The sequence below is a fragment of the Megascapheus bottae genome, chromosome 19, assembly GCF_031878675.1.
Source record: "Megascapheus bottae isolate mThoBot1 chromosome 19, mThoBot2.hap1, whole genome shotgun sequence".
In the NCBI taxonomy this organism is placed as follows: Eukaryota; Metazoa; Chordata; class Mammalia; order Rodentia; family Geomyidae; genus Megascapheus; species Megascapheus bottae.
The window spans coordinates 37,956,036-37,977,869 of record NC_143527.1 but is presented as its reverse complement, the minus strand read 5'-3'; the positions used below and the strand labels follow the sequence as shown (position 1 = coordinate 37,977,869).

At 43.0% G+C, this 21,834-nt stretch overlaps 1 protein-coding gene across 1 annotated transcript in view; it reads left to right on the top strand.

Annotated features, from left to right (window-relative positions):
- Nucleotides 1-21,834, top strand: part of Colec12 (collectin subfamily member 12) — a 153,454-nt gene that overhangs the window by 112,238 nt on the left and 19,382 nt on the right. The window contains exons 3-5 of the mRNA XM_090353364.1: nucleotides 9,591-9,713; nucleotides 19,091-19,189; nucleotides 20,179-21,225. Of these exons, the coding sequence (XP_090209490.1) occupies nucleotides 9,591-9,713; nucleotides 19,091-19,189; nucleotides 20,179-21,225 (1,269 nt within the window). The remainder of the gene's footprint in view (nucleotides 1-9,590; nucleotides 9,714-19,090; nucleotides 19,190-20,178; nucleotides 21,226-21,834) is intronic.

The following is a 21,834-nucleotide window of genomic DNA, read 5'->3' as shown; positions in this document are numbered from 1 at the left end:
CACTCCTCCCATCCCCCACCCCAGTGTTGGAGATGAGGGGTATCAGTGTTTCAGACAATCAGAACCCATTAATTCTGGTAGGAAAGAACCCTGACATCTTCCCCTGTCCTATTTCAAGTCACTTCTCATTCTCAGGCCCATGGGTGGTTTCTGGCACCCATGGGTCTCTTGAAATTGTTTCCAGATGTGTATGTCTCCACATATTTTTCTGGAATGAGGGTTGTGATTCTAGAATGAGACACCATGTGACTCCTGTTGGAATGATTTTGTTGCAAGAGCAGGCCACACTTTGATGGGCTTTCACCTTTGTGCACTCATGTGGAAAATGTGTCCATTTCAACTGGAGTTAAAAGAGACCACAGGGCTCCCGAGAAATCTCCACAGAGCTTTCATTTCTACACCTGACAGGCTTGATTGACTTTCGACTTTGCCTTCAATGTCCAAGTGCTTTTCACCACTGGTGCCAAATCTGTTCTTTATTGCTAAGGAAAGTAGTCACTATGGAAGCACAGACGCCCTCCACCTCAGGTCTCCAGCTTCCAAGGATACAAATTACCTGAATCTAGGAACACTCCTGCAATGTATCCAGCCTAGTGCTTATCCCTGTGTTGCAGCCTTTCCTTCCTCCTGCCTTGTCTACGGCTAGGCTTTTGCTCTTTTCCTAAAGAAAAAGTTTCATTCCCTTACTCAGTGATCTCTTTTTGTTGTTGTTGTTGTTGTCTCTTAATTGTATGTGTCTTCAAGTATAGTCTTCACTTAAACAAGTAGAAACATATATTTAGTGAGGAATGAGGAATGGCTATCAAGTTGATTGCTATTTTTCTTTACACTGGGCCTACCCTCCCTTACGCTATCCCAACACTAGTTTTCTGGGGGGATTGTTTGTCTTGTTTTGTTTTTAATTAAGATGGATGCTACTGACTCACACCTAAAATCCTAACTACTTAGGAGGCTGAGGTTTGAGGGTTGTGGTATAGGAAAGTCTGTAAAATTTCTACTTCTCATAAATATGAAAAAGCCAGAAGCGGAGCTATGGCTCGAGTGGTAGAGCACCAACAAGTACCTAGCAGTGGCTTAGGCTTCATTTTGCTCAGCCAAACCGCACTTAGACGCTAAGTTCAAGGCCCAGTAATGCGCGCACACCCACCCCCACACACACTGAAGTAGGTAGATGTGGATGAGTGGACTTGGGTGCCTCTCTGAATATCTTCCATGCCCCAGGACTATTCCGGTGAGTCACAACAAATAGCCTCCATTAACAGAGGTTCATGATGGCAAAGGCACTGCTGATTTTGTGTTGGTCCTTCAGCTGCCCCAAAGTGGCCCTTGGTAAAGGAATAACTCTGGGAGCAGGTATTGGGTGGTGCACTTTTGTTTCCCATCTTTGCTGTCGGCTTTAGATTTGCACACTCAGACACACACAGAGCATCTCAGCCTGGGAAGGGGTCTGAGGACATGTTTCCTATTCCTTCTGTTGTATCCCCCATCGTCCACCCCAGCAGACAACGGGGTGTCCTAGGATGCCTGCGGAGCAGATGGTCTCCAGAGGACTGCATCTGGACTGCCAGGCTCCTGTGCAGCCCACCTCTCTCAAAACATCGACATCCTGGGTGGGTGTCAGGACTGGGAAATCCCCTGCAGCTGCTGCGGCTGGTTCCGGTGGATGTGAGGGAGCTGGTTGGGGAGCCCTCTTTTCTCACTGCCTCACTGGTTACACCACGTCCTGTGCAGTATGCTAGAGTACCCTGTGAGGTGCCACGAGCCTCACTTACCACCAGACCTTCAGCCAGGCCTGACCTCTCCTGTACTCACGAACATTGACTTAGGGGAGAATTTTCTTAGGAAGAGAAATCACAGCTTGCTCTGTCCTGGGCCCTGTCATTGGCTAATTGGGACTGGCTTGGGCCACTATTTCAGAGACCAGTCACTTCCAGCCATGTGAAAGGTTGCTTCTGCCCTGACTGATGGGGACAGGACACTCAGAGTACAAGTCTAACCCACCAGATCCCCACAGCTTACCTAGTCAGGCATCCTTCATCTTGCTGCCTTTTTGTTTTGCACATGCCCAAGTAAATTAGGCAAAGCTGTGTGTGACCCATCTACCTTCAACTCTCAGCCTCTCATTGGCTTAGGGTCTCAACTTCTGGAACTCAGTGCTTTCCCAACTTCTATAAACTTAAGAATGAGAATAAGTAGGAAGGATGAAGAGCCTAGCCAGTATCAAGTCCTTCAGAACAGCGGTCCCCTCTGTTGGAGTTCTCTCCCTTGCATTTGCACCAGTAGCAAATCTCATCCACTAAACCAGTGTCTGATGGCCTCGCTGCAAATACTCGTGTGGTATATAAGTGCCTGCTTCAATTAGACAGTGGATTCTTGATAGCAAGCTGGAGCTAAATTGTCATGAGTTGTTTTAATAACCTGGGTGAACACTTAATCACAGAAGGGCATCGTATGGCGTGGTGTTCCATGGAATGAAGTTGTCAGGACTGTAGAAATGGCTCCAGCTATTAGGTTTGTTGATGGTTGGCTCTGTGCCTCTGGGATGAAATGGTCAGGAAGACAGCCAAGGAGAGGGGTCAGTTAGAAAGGACGAAGGTGAGAGATAGATTAGTTGACTTCCCCAGCCAGTAAGGATCCTTCTACTCCTGAGTGAAAGCATTTGTGGACAGCCCACATAAGAAAAGATCCTCAGTTTTTAAACCACAGAGTGGAAAATGACATTCTTTTGAGACACTGTACATTCTGGTGGATACTATATTCTGAGTTGAGACCATTACATCTGGTCTTTGCCTACAATTATTCTTTTTTAGAAGGCAGAGTATAAATTATAAAATTTTAAACAAATAATACGTGTTTTTTTAAATTTTTAACACTCAAGCCAATCCAGAATGGACTCTCTTTTTATACACATGAAAAAAAAAGTTAACCAAAAGAAAATATACCCTTGGTAAATGTGCAGAATATGACTATACATTCCAAATGAACGATGAAGAGTTCATATGCTCATAAAACTCTCTTCGAAGCAATTTTTCTGGCTTAGATGCATATTTATGAACACAGAGTACCTGCGAGGTTTCATTTATTTAACCCAGAAAATGATTTTTATTTCCAGTTCTTCTTCTGCTTCCATTTTTGTGATTCTCCGTGTTGTTTAGGAAACTTGGCATAAAAAGATGTCCGGCCCAGGTTGCTGTTGCCTGCTAGTAATCCTAGCTACCTGAGGTGCAGAGGCAGGAGGACTATGGTACAACGTTAGCACAAAATTAGTTCAAGACCCTGTTTGAAAAAAAACTAAAATAAAATTTTAAAAAAGGGCCAGCAGGGTATGGCTTAAGTGGAGGCCTTGAGTTCATTACAAACCCAGGTGGGTAGGTAGAAAGACAGACACATATATGCAGTGTTCAATGCTGAGATTGCTGTTGGAGAAACTAAATTAATCCTAATAATTTTTTTTACCGACTAAATCTATATTCTATTATGTTACAAGTGGCCTTTAAAATAAGGATAGCTAATTATTTGTGGGATACAGAGGATTCTGTATTTAAGTTTTGGTGATATTGCAAAACATAAAAGCAAGTTCCAAGGATGTTAACTCTGATGGTTTTGTTCCTGTGGAGGAGGGTGCTTTAATTACATACAGGAATAAATCTGAATCACCAGTTATGCCATTAGAGCCAATCACTCACTTGGGTTTATGGGAATATATGCCATCAGGCAACAGATTAATAAGTACAAAAAACCATATAAAAAGGTCATTTCAAGTTTCAGATCAAAACTTGTGGTGTTGTAGATTCTGCAGTCTTGCAGCTTCTTGCAGCTCCTCTTTGGTAACATGATATTTAAGAGTCACACCACTGAGATACAGACTTGGACAATTGTGAATTATCTCAGAGGCATGAACGGGGACCTCAGCCCAGCCTCTGCCTAGAAGGAAAGAGGTTGATCTCCATGGATTCATAGAGGCCAAACATGATGGGAAAAAAAGAATAGACAGGATTCTTTCTTTTTTCTTCCATAAAGATTGGAAAAGTAGACTGGGTTAGAGCCTGAACCACAGCACTTGGGAGGGCCCTTTACGGGAAACCACAGCAGAAAGGAATTCTCTCGACTGGTGAATTCTTCTGGACCTTCGCCCTTGCCATTGCTGGAGTATTTCAGTTATTCCTGCAACCAGCTAACCCCTCTCCACCCACCACAACCCCACACTGCTCCTTGGAAACATGTTACTGGAATCAGGGTAACCTGGGAAAATTAAAAATTAGACATGGGGGACCACATTGTCTGCCTATTCTGAACTTCAGTGGAATACTAGAGGCATTCACCAGAGTGATTCTGGCTTCAGGGGATCCTCAAAGGCTTTGGAATAACAAAATGGGACAGTGAGAAATACATTTAACCCAGGAGGCAAAGATGGGATGGAGCAGGAAATAATACAAGAGGGATGCCAAGTAGAAAGGCAAGTACTACAGCATGCTGCTAGGATAGGTTTTTCCAGAAGAGGCAACACTACTTTCCTTCCTGACCTAGAACATCTCCCCTGCAGCATTCTGCAGCTTGGCTTGCGTTTCCTCTCCCTCTCATGGGAACAAAGTCCCCAGTCTCTGAAAAGTAATGCTAAGAAAACAAACACCACAAAGGCTGGTAACAGGCATATCTCTCTGAAATGTTTTTTTTTTCTTTTTGTGACCATCTAGGTTCAAGGAGCCCCCTGCCCCCACCCACGGCTCCAGGAGCCAGCAGGGTGGGTCTCTTTGTAGTAGGCATCTGTATGTTTGACCAGATGTCCTCCCAGGGGAGGGTAGAGAAGGAAAGATAAAACAAGGGTTCTTATTAAAAATAAGTCTCCAGGGGGAGAGAAAACAAGCCAGAGAAAGTGTGTCAAGTGGAAAGAGAGGCCAGGCAGTGCCATCTGATGTTGATTAGTGCAGATACAGGGAGCAGGGAGAAACGCACACAGCAGGGAATTGTCTCTGCCTTTCAGAAGGCGAGCCAGTGTCAGCTGTCTGGGAGTGAATCTGGATGGATGTTATGGGCACAAAATGTCCAGTGGCAACCCAACGCCTGCACACAGGGAAGGTCAGGAGGGAAAGGACATAGGGCTTCTTCCCTCAACTGGCCTCCCTTTACCCATCCAGAGTTGTCACTTGAGCTCAGTGCTATTTTCCAGCCTTCAAGGTCCATTCTCATCCCTAATCAAATCTTCTGAGGTTCTTCTGTGGAAGGAAAGAACTCAACCCCTAGAAAGGGAATGAAATTCACACCACCAAAGGAAGTGCCATCCAATCTTTGGGCAAGGCTTTGGTCCTGCAATCCTGTTGTCATCTAGATGGATGTATCAGTTCTCAACATGGAATGTGGCGCGCTTGTGAATCTCCCTATGCACTTCTTTTCCTGACTTCAGATATGTATTCACCTTTACTCGATGTTATGCAGCTTTGGTTCATTTTAAATTATCAAATGATTGAGACTTTAAGAGCTGTGTGTGTGTGTGTGTGTGTGTGTGTGTGTGTGTGTGTGTGTGTGTGTGTGTGTGTGTGTGTGTCTGTGTCCCCAGGTGTCCTCGTCTGTCTGTGTGTGTCCTGAAGGGTGGGCCATTGAAAGTATTTGTTTTTCTGTTTTTTTCTTCGGGATAAACGTCTTCAGAATAGTAGTATTTTAGTTCAGGGTGAGGCTGGATTCCTGTGGGGATGGAAGAAGAAGCTTCCACTGAGAAGGAAGCTCTCATGCTACAGTGACAGTAGTAATGGATGGGACGAGCAGAGGCAGGCACCATAGCATTTAGTGGAGAGACAGTGGCATCTGAAGACATGGGTTGGAATCCTGGTTATAACACATATGTTATTTCAGCTCCTGCGATCACAGCTCCTTGCAAGGTAAATTTTTGGATTAGACATGCTGTGTGTAGAGGAGCCAGCTCTGAACCTGGTGCAGTACAGGATGCCAGTGAACATGAAGAAAATGTAGATGGCCCGGTGCTGGTGTTTCACACCTGCAGTTGTGGCCACTTAGTAGGCTGTGACTGGGAAGGATACAGTTTAAAAGCAGTGAGGCAGAAAGGTTGCTAGATTCCATCTCCAAAATTCCTAGCAAAAAGCAAGGCTGGTGGTGTGGCTTAAGTAACTATGCTACTAAGCTCAAGATTCTATGTTCAAACTCCAGTGCCCCTCCCCCGCAAAAAGGCAAAGGGAGGGGAGGGGAAAAGGAAGGAAGGAAAGGAGGGTAGATGATGGTGAAGTCATGTTTTCGTTTTGTTTCAGTTTTTGGAGGTCTGAGGTTTAAACTCAGGACATTATGCTTGGTAGGCTGATGCTCTACCACTTTAGCCACCAACTGAGCCCTGTCCCCAGTGCTTTTTGTTTAGCTTGTCTTTGTTTTGGATACATTTTCACTTTTTGCTTGGTTTGTTCTGGAACCTTGATCTCCAATCCTCCTGATCTTTACCTTCCAAATAACTAGAATTATATGTATGAGTTGCCATTCCTGATCTCATGGTATTTTGGAATTTAAATATCTGAGAGTTTAGTTATTATTTTGCTTTTTGAGACAGGGTCTCACTATGTAGACATGGCTAGCCTTGAACTCGTTATCTTTATGTATGCCTCAACCTCTTCTAGTGCTGGGATTACAGGCATGTAATTGAGGATCTGTTTTGGCTGAGCTAGTTAGTGCCATATACAGGGGGCTGGTAAAGAAGTAAAGCAGAAAGCTAAAGGCATTTTAAAAATGAGAACACTGTGGCTGGGAGTTTGGCCTAGTGGTAGAGAGCTTGCCTAGCATGCATGAAGACCTGGGTTTGATTCCTCCGTACTACATACATAGAAAAAAGCCAGAAGTGGTGCTGAGGCTCAAGTGGTAGAGCTCTAGCCTTGAGAAAGTCCAAGGACAGTGCTCAGACACTGCGCTCAAGCCCAGGACTGGGGAAAAAATAATGAGAACATGGTTAACCAAAGAAGCTGATTGACTCTACCAAAGAAGCTGCCTGATCAATGAGTCTGATTGATAGCTTCACCTTCAAGGCATTAGCTAGTCAACAGTTCCCCAGCATTCCTGTCTTCTAGACTAAACTCTACCTTCTTCAAGTGTGTGCACCTCAGACCAGGTATCAGGACCTTGTTAGAAATACAAAATCCATTCCTAACTCCACCCTCCTGAATTGGGACCTGCATTCCAACACTGTGACAAAAGAAGCCTTTCCTTTTAAAGCTGGAGAAGCACAATCCACGTATAATCATGGACCAAAGCATCTGTATAACCTCCCTCATTCTCAGGTCTCCTAATGAGTCAGTAATTCTGTGTACCCCAAAGGGTGAGAAGCTGTTCTAAGCTATGACACTGACAAGGGGTAGTGAGGGCCTTCCCCTTATGTCTGTAGCTAGAGTACTCTGGCTGAACCCAGAGAGCTAATTTGAGTCATTGTTATGTGCTGTTTCCATCATCATTTTGTATTAAATACAGCTGAAGAACTCCTTTCACCGAAGAAGGGCATTGTGGGTAAAATTTCAAGCCAGAGGGCAGAAACCTGGACTGTAGCTAACCCCTCATGACTTTCCCATCAGAGATTATGAAGAGAACCCTAGGCAACCAATCCTTTGGTCACTCCTGGGGACGCTATTAGTAAGACACACAAAGGGAGACAGGGTAGGAAACTGCGAGTCTCCTGACATTCTCATCTTCTATACAATGCGATTTTCACATTAAAAGCTACATCAACTTTGTCTTCTGTGTTTCTAATCAATCAGATGGAAAGTTCATTTGTGGCTTTACTTCTGTAGTCCTGGGGTGTAAGAGAAGAAACTTAGAAGAGGCTGTTGGTCTTTCTTTATCCCTCCCTCCCTCCCTCCCTTTCTTCCTCTTCCTCTCTCCCTTCCCACCTCTCTCTGTCTCTCCCTTCCTCTTTCTTTCTTCTTCCCAAAAAGTTAAAAGTTTTCCTCTTCTCATGAAAAAGAATACCTGGTTTTTCTATGTTCCATACTTATTTTCACCATACTCAATAACTTAGATAATGGGTAGGATTTATCTGTCTACCTGTGTGTGATAACAAAAGGGTTATTTATTATTGAGAATTTGATCATAAGAGTGTCAGTGTTAGCCAGGCACCAGTAGCTCATGCCTATAATCCTAGAGACTCAAGAGGCTGAGATAAGAGGATAGTGGTTCAAAGCCAGCCTAGGCAGGAAAAACTGTGAAATTTCTATCTCCAGTAAATTACTCAGAAAAAGTTGGAAGTGGGGCTCAAGGAGTAGTGCTGACTTTAAGCACAGAGAGATTTAGGACAGAGCCCAGACCCTGAGTCCCAGCCCCAGGAAAAAGTATCACTGTTGGCTCAGTAGCTCATGCCTGTGTCCTAGCTACTCATCAGGCTAAGATCTGAAGAACACGGATCAAAGCCAGCCTGGGCAGGGAAGTTCATGAGACTCTTATCTCCAAGAAGCTACCTCTGAAAGAGCCAAAAGCGGAGCTATGGCTCAAGTAGTAGAGTACTAGCCTTGAACACAAAAGGTTAGGCCCTGAGTTCAAGCCGTAGAACTTCTTTTGCACATGCATGTGCACATGCGTGCACGCACACACACACAGTGTTTCAGGACACTAAAACCAATGGCATGTGGATAAACTACATTTTTTTCTTTGGGGGAAAGGAAGTGCTAATTTGTAGTGTTTACCAGTTTCCATGGTGTAAACTTCCCTTCTGGGGATCATTTCTTGCTATTATCAGTTAAATAACAAAAATTTTGACCAGTTTAACAACTGGCTAAGCCCAAGTTTGAACCAGCTCCAGAACACCAGTGAAACACATCGCAAGAGATAAGTCCACCAGGACATGATGTCTTCTACAGGACTCTTAAGTATTCACACATGGAGACACCAAAGAAGGATTCTTAGGGGGAAGGAAACAAGAGGGTTTCTTTTTCTTTTGTCATTTTTATTTTTGCTTGTTCATTTATCTGTCTTTGGGAAAGTAAATGGGAGAGGGCACAGAAATGTCGGGACAAAGGGTGAATAAATGCAGCAGTGATACTCACTAGACACTCGGTGGAAAAAGAACCCCCTCACTTTGGGTAGAGATGGGAGGGAAAAACTGGGAGGCAGTGAGGGAAGGGATGGCATTGTCTTTACCTGACTTATATAATGTATAACTTAGGTAAGCCCTCTGTACATCATCTTTATAATACAAAATTTTTAAAAAGATTTAAAAATTTAAACAATAAGTCCCAGGTATTTTTGTGTGTGATTCATTGTGTCTGAATTGCTGTAGGTCCTGTCAGATGTAAAACAAGAACATTTAAATACTTTGTCCCACGATGATGCTTATTTAAATTTTAATCATAATAAACAGTAGGTGATTTAAAAGTATTCTGTAACACAAAATGATATGTTATTTTAAGGTCATATTAAATGCAGCCATAACAATATAATACAATTTTCAAAGGTTTATATTTCCACGATAGTTTATTTGATTTTAAAATTCTTTATGCAGCATTGTAAAACATAGGTAAAAATAATTGAGCCATGGCATTTGAACCTAAATACAAAAAGATACTGTCTGAAATGAGTTTCGTTTACTATTACCTGAAATGTGACTTCTCTTACAGGTATTCAGGAAGGAACACAATGTACCAAATGTAAAAACAACTGGGCACTGAAGTTTTCTATCATATTATTATACATTTTGTGTGCCTTGCTAACCATCACAGTAGCCATTTTGGGATATAAAGGTAAGTGTCTTTTCCTTTCTCTTTCCAAATAGCAAGGGAATTTAAAATTTTATCTTTTCCTGAGTACTTATGTCTCAGATCTATAATCCTAACTACTCCAGCGGCTCAGATCTGAGATTGAAGTTCAGATCTACTCCAGTTAGAAAAGTCCATGAGACTCTTACCTTCAGTTAACCACCAAATAGCTGGAAAATGAAGGTAGGCACTGGTGGCTCATGCCTAGGTACTCAGAAGACTGATATCTAAGGATTGGGGTTCAAAGCCAGCCTAAGCAGCAAAGTCTGTGAAACTACTCAGAAAAAAAATGGTGTTGTGGCTCAACTGGTAGAGTATCAGCCCTGAACACAACTACATACCAGCACAAACAAAAATTTCATTACTTTAAGCATGAAAAAAAAACTCCCCTTTGCAAATATGAGGTACAGTCATATATCTGTGTCTATGAGAAATTAGTTCTAGGTTCTCCTCCCCAAGGCTTCAGAAACTCTGGATGCCAAGGTCTTTATGTGAAATGGTGAAGTATCTGCACAGAATGCACACATCTTCGCATATTCTTTCTCTTGAAAGAATCTCTATGTGATGTACAATTATGTAAGGGCTATAGAAGTGTTTAGAGAATAATTCATGGAAAATGTCTGTTTATAGCTATATCAAGGGTTTTTTCTGACTCATTTCAACATTAATGGCTCTCTGTGAGCTGTGAAGATACTGTGTACCCCTTTGTTGTTTTAGCCTATCTGTTTCTAGCCATTGCCTCTATTTTTTCCCCCTATCTTGTCTCTAAGAGGCTCTTGGAAACTCAGGAGGCAGCAGATGGGAAAACACTATGGACAGGTTAAGAAAAACAAGATCTTCAGAGATACAACTTACTCATGCAGGGATTGGCCAATGAATCCACTTTCTTTCTCTTTGTACTTATGATTGGTCACTGCTGTTTATATAGCTCCATAAAAGTACTGCACACAGCTCTACCTTACACAAAGGGCAGGCCAGCTGGGCACCAGTGTAATCCTAGCTACTCGAAGAGCTGAGATTTGGGGATTATTGTTCCAAGCCAGGCAGGCAAAGAAAGCCCATAAGCTCAAAGACAGGCCCAGGCCCTGAGTGCACACATGTGTGCATACATGCACACACACACACACACACACACACACACACACACACACACACGTTAGGACTACACCTGTCTGACTTCAGATAACAAAATTTGTTGCCCAAATCCTCCCAATTTCTAGAATGAGTAGTTTCTCCTCATCCCTGCCCCGTCATTCACAGACACCACAGAAGCAGGCGTCCTGATTCAGAAATCACCAAGGCATATGCCCTTTCATAGAACATAGCATGGAAATGTACCTTAACGTCAGGGCCATAGACGTTTGCTACACAGAGACATCCTAGTATGTCTCTCTGTGGACCTTCAAACCCTCCTTTCAGTAGCCATCTCATCTGTCTTCCCTCAGATCTATGGATTAACCAAGCAGATGTGCACCTGATCTTTTCTCTGTCCCTCAGCCTATGAACCAGACATGGGGTGGGGCGCGGAAAGATCAGAGTGAATTCCCTCTGCTGTGATTCCTCCTCACCTCTCCCCTAAGGAAACACAGCATGCTGGAATGAGAATGGGCCTCAAATCTGGCCAGTCAAAATTTAAATCTGGGTCCAACTGATCTTAATATATCTGTGGATGTTGAGTAAGTGTTTGCTTCATGTGTCTACTTGGGTCTATAACCTGGGTACCTAGCATCATACCTTAAAGGTTCTAATTGCATTTTGTAAAATGGCCATCATAGTATCTTCATGATACTTGAGATGAACCAAGACAAGGTAATAGAATCCATCCAGTCCTATAATAGGTCCTGGTTATTAGAGTTTCCTTCCCTCTTCTTTCCTTCCTCCCTTGCTTCCTTCTTTTAGTACTTTGGTATGAACTCAGCTTTGTGCTTGATAGGTAAGGGATCTGTCATGCACCATCCCTTTTTTTGTCCTTAGGGTATTTTTTTCAGGCAAAGTCCCAAGTTCTTTTGCCTAGGCTGGACCTTGAAGTGCAATCCTCCTAGATACCTTTCCACACTGCTGGGATTACAGGTGGGCACCACCTCCTTCCATCCTTCAATTTGCTTGTTAAGTTCAGGTCCAGCTAATGCTTACCCCAGCCAGCTTTGAATCACGATCCTCAGAGTCTTTGCCTTCCAAGTAGCTGTCCCTTCTTCCTTATTACACAGAACTAGCTATTAGCCCACAAGTTTTACTTCCAGAGCTAAAGCCATATTCAAGCGAGGCATCGTGCATGGGTGAATGTGTTGGCTAATAAACTGGGGGCGATGAGAACTCATAAACTTCCCAAACCATTTTATGGTTGTTTCTAACCTCTGCTCAGAAATAAGAGCTGGGGTCTTTATGCCATCAGTCATACCAAAAAAAAAAAAAGGCTAAAGGAAGGGATTCTTCTTTTTGTTTGCTTTAGTTGTGCTGGGGTTTGAACACTGGATCTTAAGCTTGTTAGGCAGGTGCTCTTCTACCTGAGTTACATCTTCAGTTGCTTTTGCTTTAGTTATTTTTCAGATAAGGTCCTACTTTATGGCTAGGCTAGCCTGGACTGCCGTCTTCCTATTAATGCTGTCCACACAGCTGGGATGTCAGACCTGTACTAAGACACCAAGCTCCTTACTGATTGAGAGGGGGTCTGACAAAGATTCTGCCCAGAGTGGCCTTGAACTGTGATTCTCCTCCCTAGTAGGTAAGAGGACAGGGCTGATCCACCAAACTTGGATTTTTTTTTAATTTTTTTTTTCCCAGTTCAACTCAGGGCCTGAGCACTGTCCTTGGGCTTTTTCCTCAAGGCTAGCACTCTGCCACTTGAGCCACAGCACCATTTCTGGTTTTTTCTATGTATGTGGTACCACGGAATCCAACCTGGGTCTTCGTGCATGCTAGGCAAGCACTCTACCACTAGGCCAAACTCCTGGCCCTGGATTTTTCTTTTTTTTTTATTTCCCCCATTTTTACCCATTTGTGCCTGGAGCCCCTTTTGCCTGTAATCCACCTATATGGTTCTTTCTTGCTTTTCTTGGCTCTTTCCAAAACTCCAAAGTACTCTTTCTTTACTTTTAGTACTTTTACTCTGTGTCGTTATGGCCTGGGTGTCTATAGTTTGTCTTACTGATGGATAGAGAAATGGGTAGGTGAGTGGAAGGAAGGAAGAAAGGAAAGAAGGAAGGAAGGAGGGGAAGAAGATGGATGTTTAGGTGGATAGATGATAGAGGTAGATGTGTGGTTGGATGGTGGATTAGGCCTGACCTCTAGGAAAATAAATAGATGCCTTGGGTACCTGTAAGCAATCTGCAGCTAGGGGACCACTGCCCCCTCAAAGCCTGACCTAGAAACCTAAAACTTGGAGATCAGCGTGGCCTGCCCTGTGGAATAACATTACCAAGATGAAAGGGAGAAGATCTCTGGGGAGCCAATGTAAGATGAGCAAGATGACATCTTGCCTCTCGTTACTTCTATTCCTCAGGCCTCCAACAGAAAGAGAATACAACCTGGACTTCCTGGTTTCCAAACCAATCATTAAGGAACAAAATGATATTTTCCAGATGTACTTTCTCCTTACGTTTACAGAGTTTCCTCTTTGCTGCTGATAAGATTCTGGTGAATTCACATTTGAAATGCAACAGGCAGAAAGATGAGAGCAGTCCCTTTAATAGTGGGCCAAGCTGTCCACAGAATGAGTGGGAAGGGAGAGATAAGGTTGGTGGGGGGGGGGGAGCAGAGAGAAAAGATGAGGAGAGAGGAAGGAGGAAACAGAGTCAAAGAATTGCAGAGAAAGAGATGTAGGGATGTGCAGAAGTGGGAGGAATGAGATTCCTCTATCAGCGCTGGTGAAGGCAAGTCCACACAGCTTCCTTCTTGCCTGTCTCTCCCACAGCCATGAATTAGGATATAGTAAGTTTCTACTTAAGGTTCCTTGGCTGGCTAAGCTACAGAACAGCTTGGTTACCAGGCAGGGCAGTGGAGTGCTGTGATCCTGAAGCAGATACACATTCTTGGCCACGTGTAGCTTGGTGCATTCTCCACCTGGGCCTTTTATCATTGTCAACAGAGCCTTCGTGACAGGGGCAACTAATTCACTGAGTCGTGTTTCCTCCAACGTATTTCCTGAACAGGAACATCCTACTCCACTGCCCTGCCCACTAGACTGTTTTGCTAAGGATGGTTAGATACAGAGTCAGAAATCTGAATTTTGCTCATTAAGAGCATCCTGTAAGCCTTGTGTGGTATGCATGCCTATTAATTCCAGCTACTTATAGGAAGATAGGGAGACTCAAAGGTCCAAGGCCACCTGACAAAAAAAGTAAGACCCATTTCAGTCAAAAAACTGGGTTTGGTGGTTCATGCCTGTAATCCTAGCTCTGTAGGAAGTATAAATGAGATTGTATCCAGACCAACCTGGGCAGAAATGTGAGATTCTGTTTGAAAAATAACTAAAGCAAAAATGGGACTGGAACTTGACTCATGTAGCCCAAATACATACCTAACAAATCTTGAACTCAAAACTAAGTACCACAACGTAGGAAAAAATCTCCTGTAAGTCACCATTCCCAGCCACAGAATATCTATCTTGCCACTAGGCTCTGTTAAAATGACAACAGGACTAGTGACTTTCTGGATCAACATCAAGTCACACTGTCAAATACCTTAGAACTCTGGGTAGCAAGCTGTAGGTTTTGTTTTTCTGCATGATATGTAAGGCAGAAATGCTTTCTGGGAATTCCTGGGACTCCCCAGGTCCTATGAAAAGGGGCTCAGGTTAGAAGCAACAGTGGGGGCACTGAGTGGGAAGCTCTGTGCTTGCTCACTGTTGGCCTCCTCAAGGGCCAGGGCTATGTGTGGCCTCCACTTCTTGGATCTTTGATGTCTGCCTCTATGCCAGAGGCTTAATAAATATCCAGTGATAATGATGAGATGAAATATATAGAAGACAGTCCTTCCCTTCAAGGTTCTTTTTAGTGGTGGAAACCAGATTGGAGGAAGAGAAATACTAACTTGAAGGTAATGTAGAGTTGCAGGGGAGGATGTGAATTTTGGAGTTAGATCTCCCCGCCTGATACCCCTCAAAGTCATTTAAAAGCTGGGTGACTTTGGAAAAGTACCAAACAGTGAGGTTTCATTGTACCATGAAAGAATAGGAAGTTTCTGACACTTGAATTATAGAGATAATAGAACTTTCACTTGTCATTTGTGTAAAGGTTCAGTAGGTGTGCACAGGAATCAGACCTTTAAAAATGGGTGGAAATGAGCTGGGAATGTGGCCTGGCACGAGGTAGAGTGCTTGCCTTGCATGCATTGTTAAGTCCTGGGTTCGATTCCTCAGTACCATATAAACAGAAAAAGTTGGAAGTGGCCTTGTGCCTCAAGTGGTAGAGTTCTAGCCTTAAGCAAAAAGAAGCTCAGAGACAGTGCCTAGGCCCTGAATTAAAGCCTCAGGACTGGTTTTAAAAAATGGGTTGGGCTCAATGGCTAATACCTGTAGTCCTAGCTACTCAGGAGGCTGAGATCTAAGTATTATGGTTCAAAACCAGCTTGGGCACTAAAAAGTCTGTGAGACTCTTATCTCCAATTAACCACCAGAAAACCACAAATGGCGCTGTGGCTCAAGGAGTAGGGCAGTAGCCTTGAGCTGAAGAACTTGGGGACAGGGCCCAGGCCTGGAGTTTAAGCCCCACAGCCAAAAATGACAACAAATGGGTAGAAATGCCAGGCACCAATGGTTCACACATGTAATCTTAGCTACTCAGCAATCAGATCTGAGGATCTCTACAGAATGAGTGGTGAGGGAACGAGAAAGAAGAAAGAGAGAAGGCTGGTAGTAGGGGAGGGAGGAGCAGAGAAAATCAAAGAAATGCAATGAAAGAGCTATGTATAAGGACATTTTTTTCATTATTGAGAGAATACTAGTTTCTGTAATCAAACCCACGTGGATAAACCCTTATATATTTAATACAGTGTGTTTACCCCTGTACAAATGAAAAAAAATTAAGTTTAACATTTCTAGACCAATATGGTTATTAATTTCTGTATAATGCCCACGGTAAACTGGGATACTTTTTCCAAAGTTGACAGCACAGCTAAAGTTTCTAAAAATTCAAATATGATTGTTTTGTTATTTCTTTTTTCTTTCATTTTTTTTCCTCTGTGATCACTCTATTTGATTTTGGTACCCTTTGTCTTGTGTATAAGTTTATTGATTTGGAGAAGTGAAAGAGAACCACAGAAACAGTGAGACAGAGGGTGAACTAATGCAAGAGCAATATTCACTAGACACGGTGTTGGAAATGAAGTTTATAACTTGGGGGGAGGAGAGTCAATAAAAAAGGGAAAAAAGGAACCAACAAGAGAGAGGGTATCATTGTTCAAAAGGAAATGTACTCATTACCTTACTTATGTAACTGTAATCTTTCTGTACATCACTTTTTCATTTTTTTTGCCAGTCTTGGGGGGCTTGAACTCGGGGCCTGAGCACTGTCCTTGGGCTTTTCAAGGCTAGAGCTCTACCACTTGAGCCATAGCACCACTTCAGGGTTTTTTCTGTGTATATGGTACTGAGGAATTAAACTAGGGTCTTCGTGCATTCTAGGCAAGCACTCTACCACTAGGCCAAACTTCTGACCCATCCTTCTCAATTTTTTTTTTAAATGTGTAGAAATAAAACAAGGATGTTTGTGGCCCAGGCTAAAATGCTCTTACAGAAAAGGTCTTATTGTCAGATTATCATGGGGTAACCTTTGCTGCTTTGGGGCACTTCAGGATCAAACCCCAAAACCTAATGTTCTGAAGAAAAATTCTCCATCAAAACGGTCTCCACTAAAGGGGCCCTGTACTGTGTTTTGCTGTATAGCAGCAGCTCACACCTATAATGCTAGGCTACTTGGGAGGCTGAAGTCTAAGGATCACGGTTCAGAGCTAGCCCAGACAGGGAAGTCCGTGAGACTCTTTATTGTCAATTAACCACCAAAAAGCCAGAAGTGGAGGTGTAGTTCAAGTTGAAGAACACCAGCCTTGAATGAAAAAGCTCAGGGATAGCACCCAGCTCCTGAGTCCAGGTACAGCTCCAGTACCTGCACACATCCATGCACATGCACACCCACTCTGTTGTAGCCCTCCTGTGCTTCCTGGCCCCTTTCCTCCTGTAATAATCTGGACACTGGGGCCTTTCTGGAGCTGGGAGTTGGTAGGGTAGACAAAACAGCTCTACTACTACATCCTGGCTTGAAAATGAAGAGTAAAAAGCAAGACAGTGCCATGCTCACACACGAGGGTTTACACTGAGCCTCTTAAGCCTGTGTTTCATGTACTAGCCAGCTGCCAGCATTGTAGCCAGAAGTTTACAGCTTTATGCTGAAGTCCTATTTTTAAACACAGACACACACCCTCGTGCATGGAGCCACTTTCCTAGCACTGATGGGGCTGGGTGAAAATAGTTTCCCTGCAGTGCTGAAGACAGAGCTAACAATTTCTTTAGTTGTTGTTTTTTTTAAAGAATTCTTTTTATGGTAAGGAAACCTGAATCTGTCTATGATAGCTGTGTGTTTTTCTAGGCTAAAATGGAAGAGAATTGAAAGAGTGTAGGAAATGACTACCAACATAGTTAGAGGTTTCTGTGGCTTTCAGAAAAGAGGCAGGACTTACAATCCTGTGTGTGGTTTGAAAACAGAGGCATATGTTTTGATTTGAGAATCAGAACTGAGCCTAAACTTGTAAACATCCCATATTTTATTTAAAAAACAACAACAACAATTGGCTTGACTAAAATACATAGAACACATTGTATCCTGCAAAGTTTCTAGGGAGTTCAGAGAATGCATTCCTGTCTCCTAGCTGGGGTGATTGAACAGACCTTTGTGGTCTGTCTATCCTTTCAACAGTGTTCAGAGGCTCCCTGCTTGGTCCCATTGTGTGTTTGCTTACACTCAAGGCAAAGTTTCACTTATTAAATACCAGGCATAATGAAGCATTTGCTAAACACTTACTTAATGCCATACACTGAGCTCTTAGATAAAAATGAACACAGGTAGGTTTCAATTTCCCAGTAATACAAAGCAACACATACCTAGCAGAAATGACATGGAAAAACCACAATGCTTGGATTGGTCCTTTGTCTCAATAGAGTTAAAGAGCGAGTCTACAGATAACAGAGGGAGACACCACCTGGCAAAGACTGGAAGGGTGTCAAAGAAGAGTCACCACCTAGAGTGGCTTGTGCAGGGGTTAGTAAAGTGTCTGTAGGAGGAAGCAGCATGACTCTCAAGATAATGTGATAGCCATGAACTATGTCAGTCAGCAAACCAATCAGAGGCTCTGTACAGCCTGCACCTGCTCCTCCCACATCCGTTAGCTTCTCTGGCTAGTCCTGGCACACACCCCTGGGGGCCAGTCCACTGCTCCATGCAAGTTTTCCTGGCCTGACTGTTTGAGGCCATGATGAGAAACTTAAGGCTTCCCTGGGAAGAGAGGGTTGGCCCTTAATAAGCAGCCTCTTTCATTCCCTCTCAAAAACCACATTTTGCATTGTGATTTTTTTTTACCATCTGAGTGATTCCTTGGCTTACAAATTAATATGAACTTTCTTCTACCTAAGAGAACTCAAAGAGACTCTTCCCATGTAATCATTTGTGAATGGAACACCTGATATAAACTAGATTAATTAGCTCATAATTGTTGTGCCAGACAGACGCTAAACAGTTGTCCTTTTTTTGTCAGATGCTGATGGCTCATGCCTGAAATCCTGGCTACATAGGAGCCTGAGATCTGAGGATCTTAGTTTGAAGCCAGCCTGGGCAGGAAAGTCCATGTGACTCTTATCTCCAATTAACCACCAAAAAGGAAAAGAAAAAGCCAGATATATCAGAGTGCTAGCCTTGAGCACAAAAGTTCAGGAATAAGGTCTAGGCCCTGCATTCAAGGCCTAGGGCAAGAAAGAAAGAAACAAGCAAGTTGTTCCTTAGAAAAAGAAACCATTTGACCATAATCTAGACATAGAATTTACTTGTGGAAAGTTGTCTGTTCTGAACTGTTCTTAGGATCTAGTTATGCCTTTAAGTCTCAGAAATTGTTTGGGGTTAATTTAAAATTTTTTATGCCTTCCTTCCTCAGTCCTGGGATTGCGGGTATGCATCGTAACACTTGGCTATATTTTTTGTGGGTGTGCTAAAGATTGAAGTTGCTAGGCAAGTGTTACACTAGTCACACCCCTAGACTGCTAGCTCTGTATTTGATTTCAATAATCTGTTTCCCTTATGTTATCATGAAAATACCTCAGATCTTGTAACAAATATTTTATATGGGTAGTGTAGACTAATCTGTTGTTTCCCAAATCTTAGTTGTCGAGAAAATGGACAATGTGACAGGTGGTATGGAGACGTCTCGCCAAACCTATGATGACAAGCTCACAGCAGTGGAAAGTGACCTGAAAAAACTAGGTAAGCTACAGCAAGAGGGAATCCTTGAGACAACTGGTATAAATAATGGCAACATTTTAGAAAGACAGTACTATGAACTCTCATTTGCCAAACAAGGCATTCAGTTTTGTGCATATTTTATGAATCTATCTTCCTGATTTAATTCAAAGCCTTATTTTATATAAGGACCAATTTTGGAGTTGATTCTTGCCCCCAAAACTTATACTTGCCAAATAAAATCTGAAGACCAATTTTGACAAAAATAAATAAATGCCCCTATTAAAGGCTCCGCATTTGGAATATTTTAAGTATCTTAAATTTTAGAAAAGATTAGAATCTTTTATAATCTATTCTTTTTTTTTTTTTTTTGCCAGTCCTGGGCTTGAGCTCAGGGCCTGAGCACTGTCCTTGGACTTTCTCAAGGCTAGATAGAGCTCTACCACTTGAGCCTCAGCACCACTTCCGGCTTTTTTCTATGTATGTGGTACCAAGGAATCGAACCCGGGTCTTCCTGCATGCTAGGCAAGCACTTTAACCACTAGGCCAAATTCCCGGCCCCCATTATAATCTATTCTATGACTTGAAGTTGGGTCCTTGAGCTCTTTTTTGACACTCTACCACATAAGCAATAATTCCACTTCTGGCTTTTTGCTGGTGTGTTGAAGATTTACCTATGTAGGCTAGCTTCAAACCATGATCCTCAGATCTCAGCCTCCTGAGTAGCCACCAGCACCTGGCTATAATTTCACTTTTTCGAATTTTAGTAAAAGATTCTTTCTCAGAACCCCCTGTGTGGTGTCCTAGAAGATGCTAAATCCTATGTTCATCCAACTATGCCATTGCTGAGGTAAAGTACCCCTCTGATTCCCCAGCATTAGACATGTGAATTCTGATGCAGAGCAGTCTGCAAATCTCACACAGGACCTATCAACTAAGCATCTGAGGTCTTTGCCTTTGCCCGAACTCTTCTCCATTCCACCATTCTAAATGACTAACATCTCTTACTCCAGGAGACCAAACTGGAAAGAAAGCTCTAAGCACCAACTCAGAACTTTCTACTTTCCGATCGGACATTCTGGATCTTCGTCAGCAACTTCGGGAGATTACAGAAAAAACTACCAAGAACAAAGACACACTGGAGAAGTTACAGGCCAGTGGTGATGTGCTAGTAGATAGGCAGAGTCAACTGAAAGAATCTTTGGAGAATAATTCTTTCCTTATCACCACCGTAAACAAAACCCTCCAGGCATACAATGGCTATGTGACAAATCTGCAACAGGACACCAGCGTGCTCCAGGGCAATCTACAGAACCAAATGTACTCTCACAATGTGGTCACCATGAACCTCAACAACCTGAACTTGACCCAGCTGCAGCAGAGGAATCTCATCACCAATCTGCAGAGGTCTGTGGATGACACAAGCCAGGCAATCCAGAGAATCAAGAATGATTTTCAGAATCTGCAGCAGGTTTTCCTTCAAGCCAAAAAGGACACTGATTGGCTGAAGGAGAAAGTACAGAGCTTACAGACCTTGGCTGCCAACAACTCAGCCTTAGCCAAAGCCAACAACGATACCCTGGAGGATATGAACAGCCAGCTCAGCTCATTTACTGGTCAGGTGGACAACATCACCACTATCTCACAGGCCAATGAGCAGAACCTGAAAGACCTTCAGGACTCGCACAAGGATGCAGAGAACAGAACGGCCATCAAGTTCAGCCAACTGGAGGAGCGCTTCCAGCTCTTTGAGACAGACATTGTGAACATCATCAGCAACATCAGCTACACAGCCCACCACCTGAGGACGCTGACCAGTAATCTGAATGAAGTCAGGACCACTTGCACCGATACCCTGACCAAACACACAGATGACCTGACCTTCTTGAATAATACACTGGCCAACATCCGATTGGATTCTGTTTCTCTTCGGATGCAGCAAGACATGATGAGGTCAAGGTTAGACACTGAAGTGGCCAACTTATCAGTGATTATGGAGGAAATGAAACTGGTGGACTCCAAACACGGTCAGCTCATCAAGAATTTTACAATACTCCAAGGTAAGGGTGAATTCCACATTTGTGTTAGCACTAGTTATCTCTTGCTGTATAACAAATCCCCAAACCTGGGAATTTATAACAACAAATATTGCTCTCATAGTTTGGGTGGATCATGAATTCAGGGTTCAGACTTGGTATAATTCATAAGGTTGTAGTCTCGCTATGAGTCAGGGCTGCAACTTGTCTGAAGGCTTGATGGGCTGGAGGCTGCTTTCTACACAGCTTATTCAACTGGCTCTTAGTAAGAGGCTCAGTTGCTTATTATATGAATGTGTTTGATCATCATTCCAACATGGAAGCTGGCTGCTTTCAGAGCACTCCTGCTCTCCCAAGGGAAAGACCAGGATGGAATCCATGGTGAGCTTTGGGTCCTTGCTTCGGAAGTCGTGTATACCCTCATTCCCACCATATTTCACTCTTTAGGAATAAGTCACTAGGTTTAGTTCATATTCAGAGGAAAAGGAATAAGGCTTCACCTTCTTGAAATGACGTATAAAGATGCTCCATTAATTAGACATTGAATGAAGAAAGATCAGTTCATTTGGACTTTCTTAGTAACTGAGGTTTTTATTTTTCTTCTGTTTTTTGCTAGATTTCTTTTTTGTAACT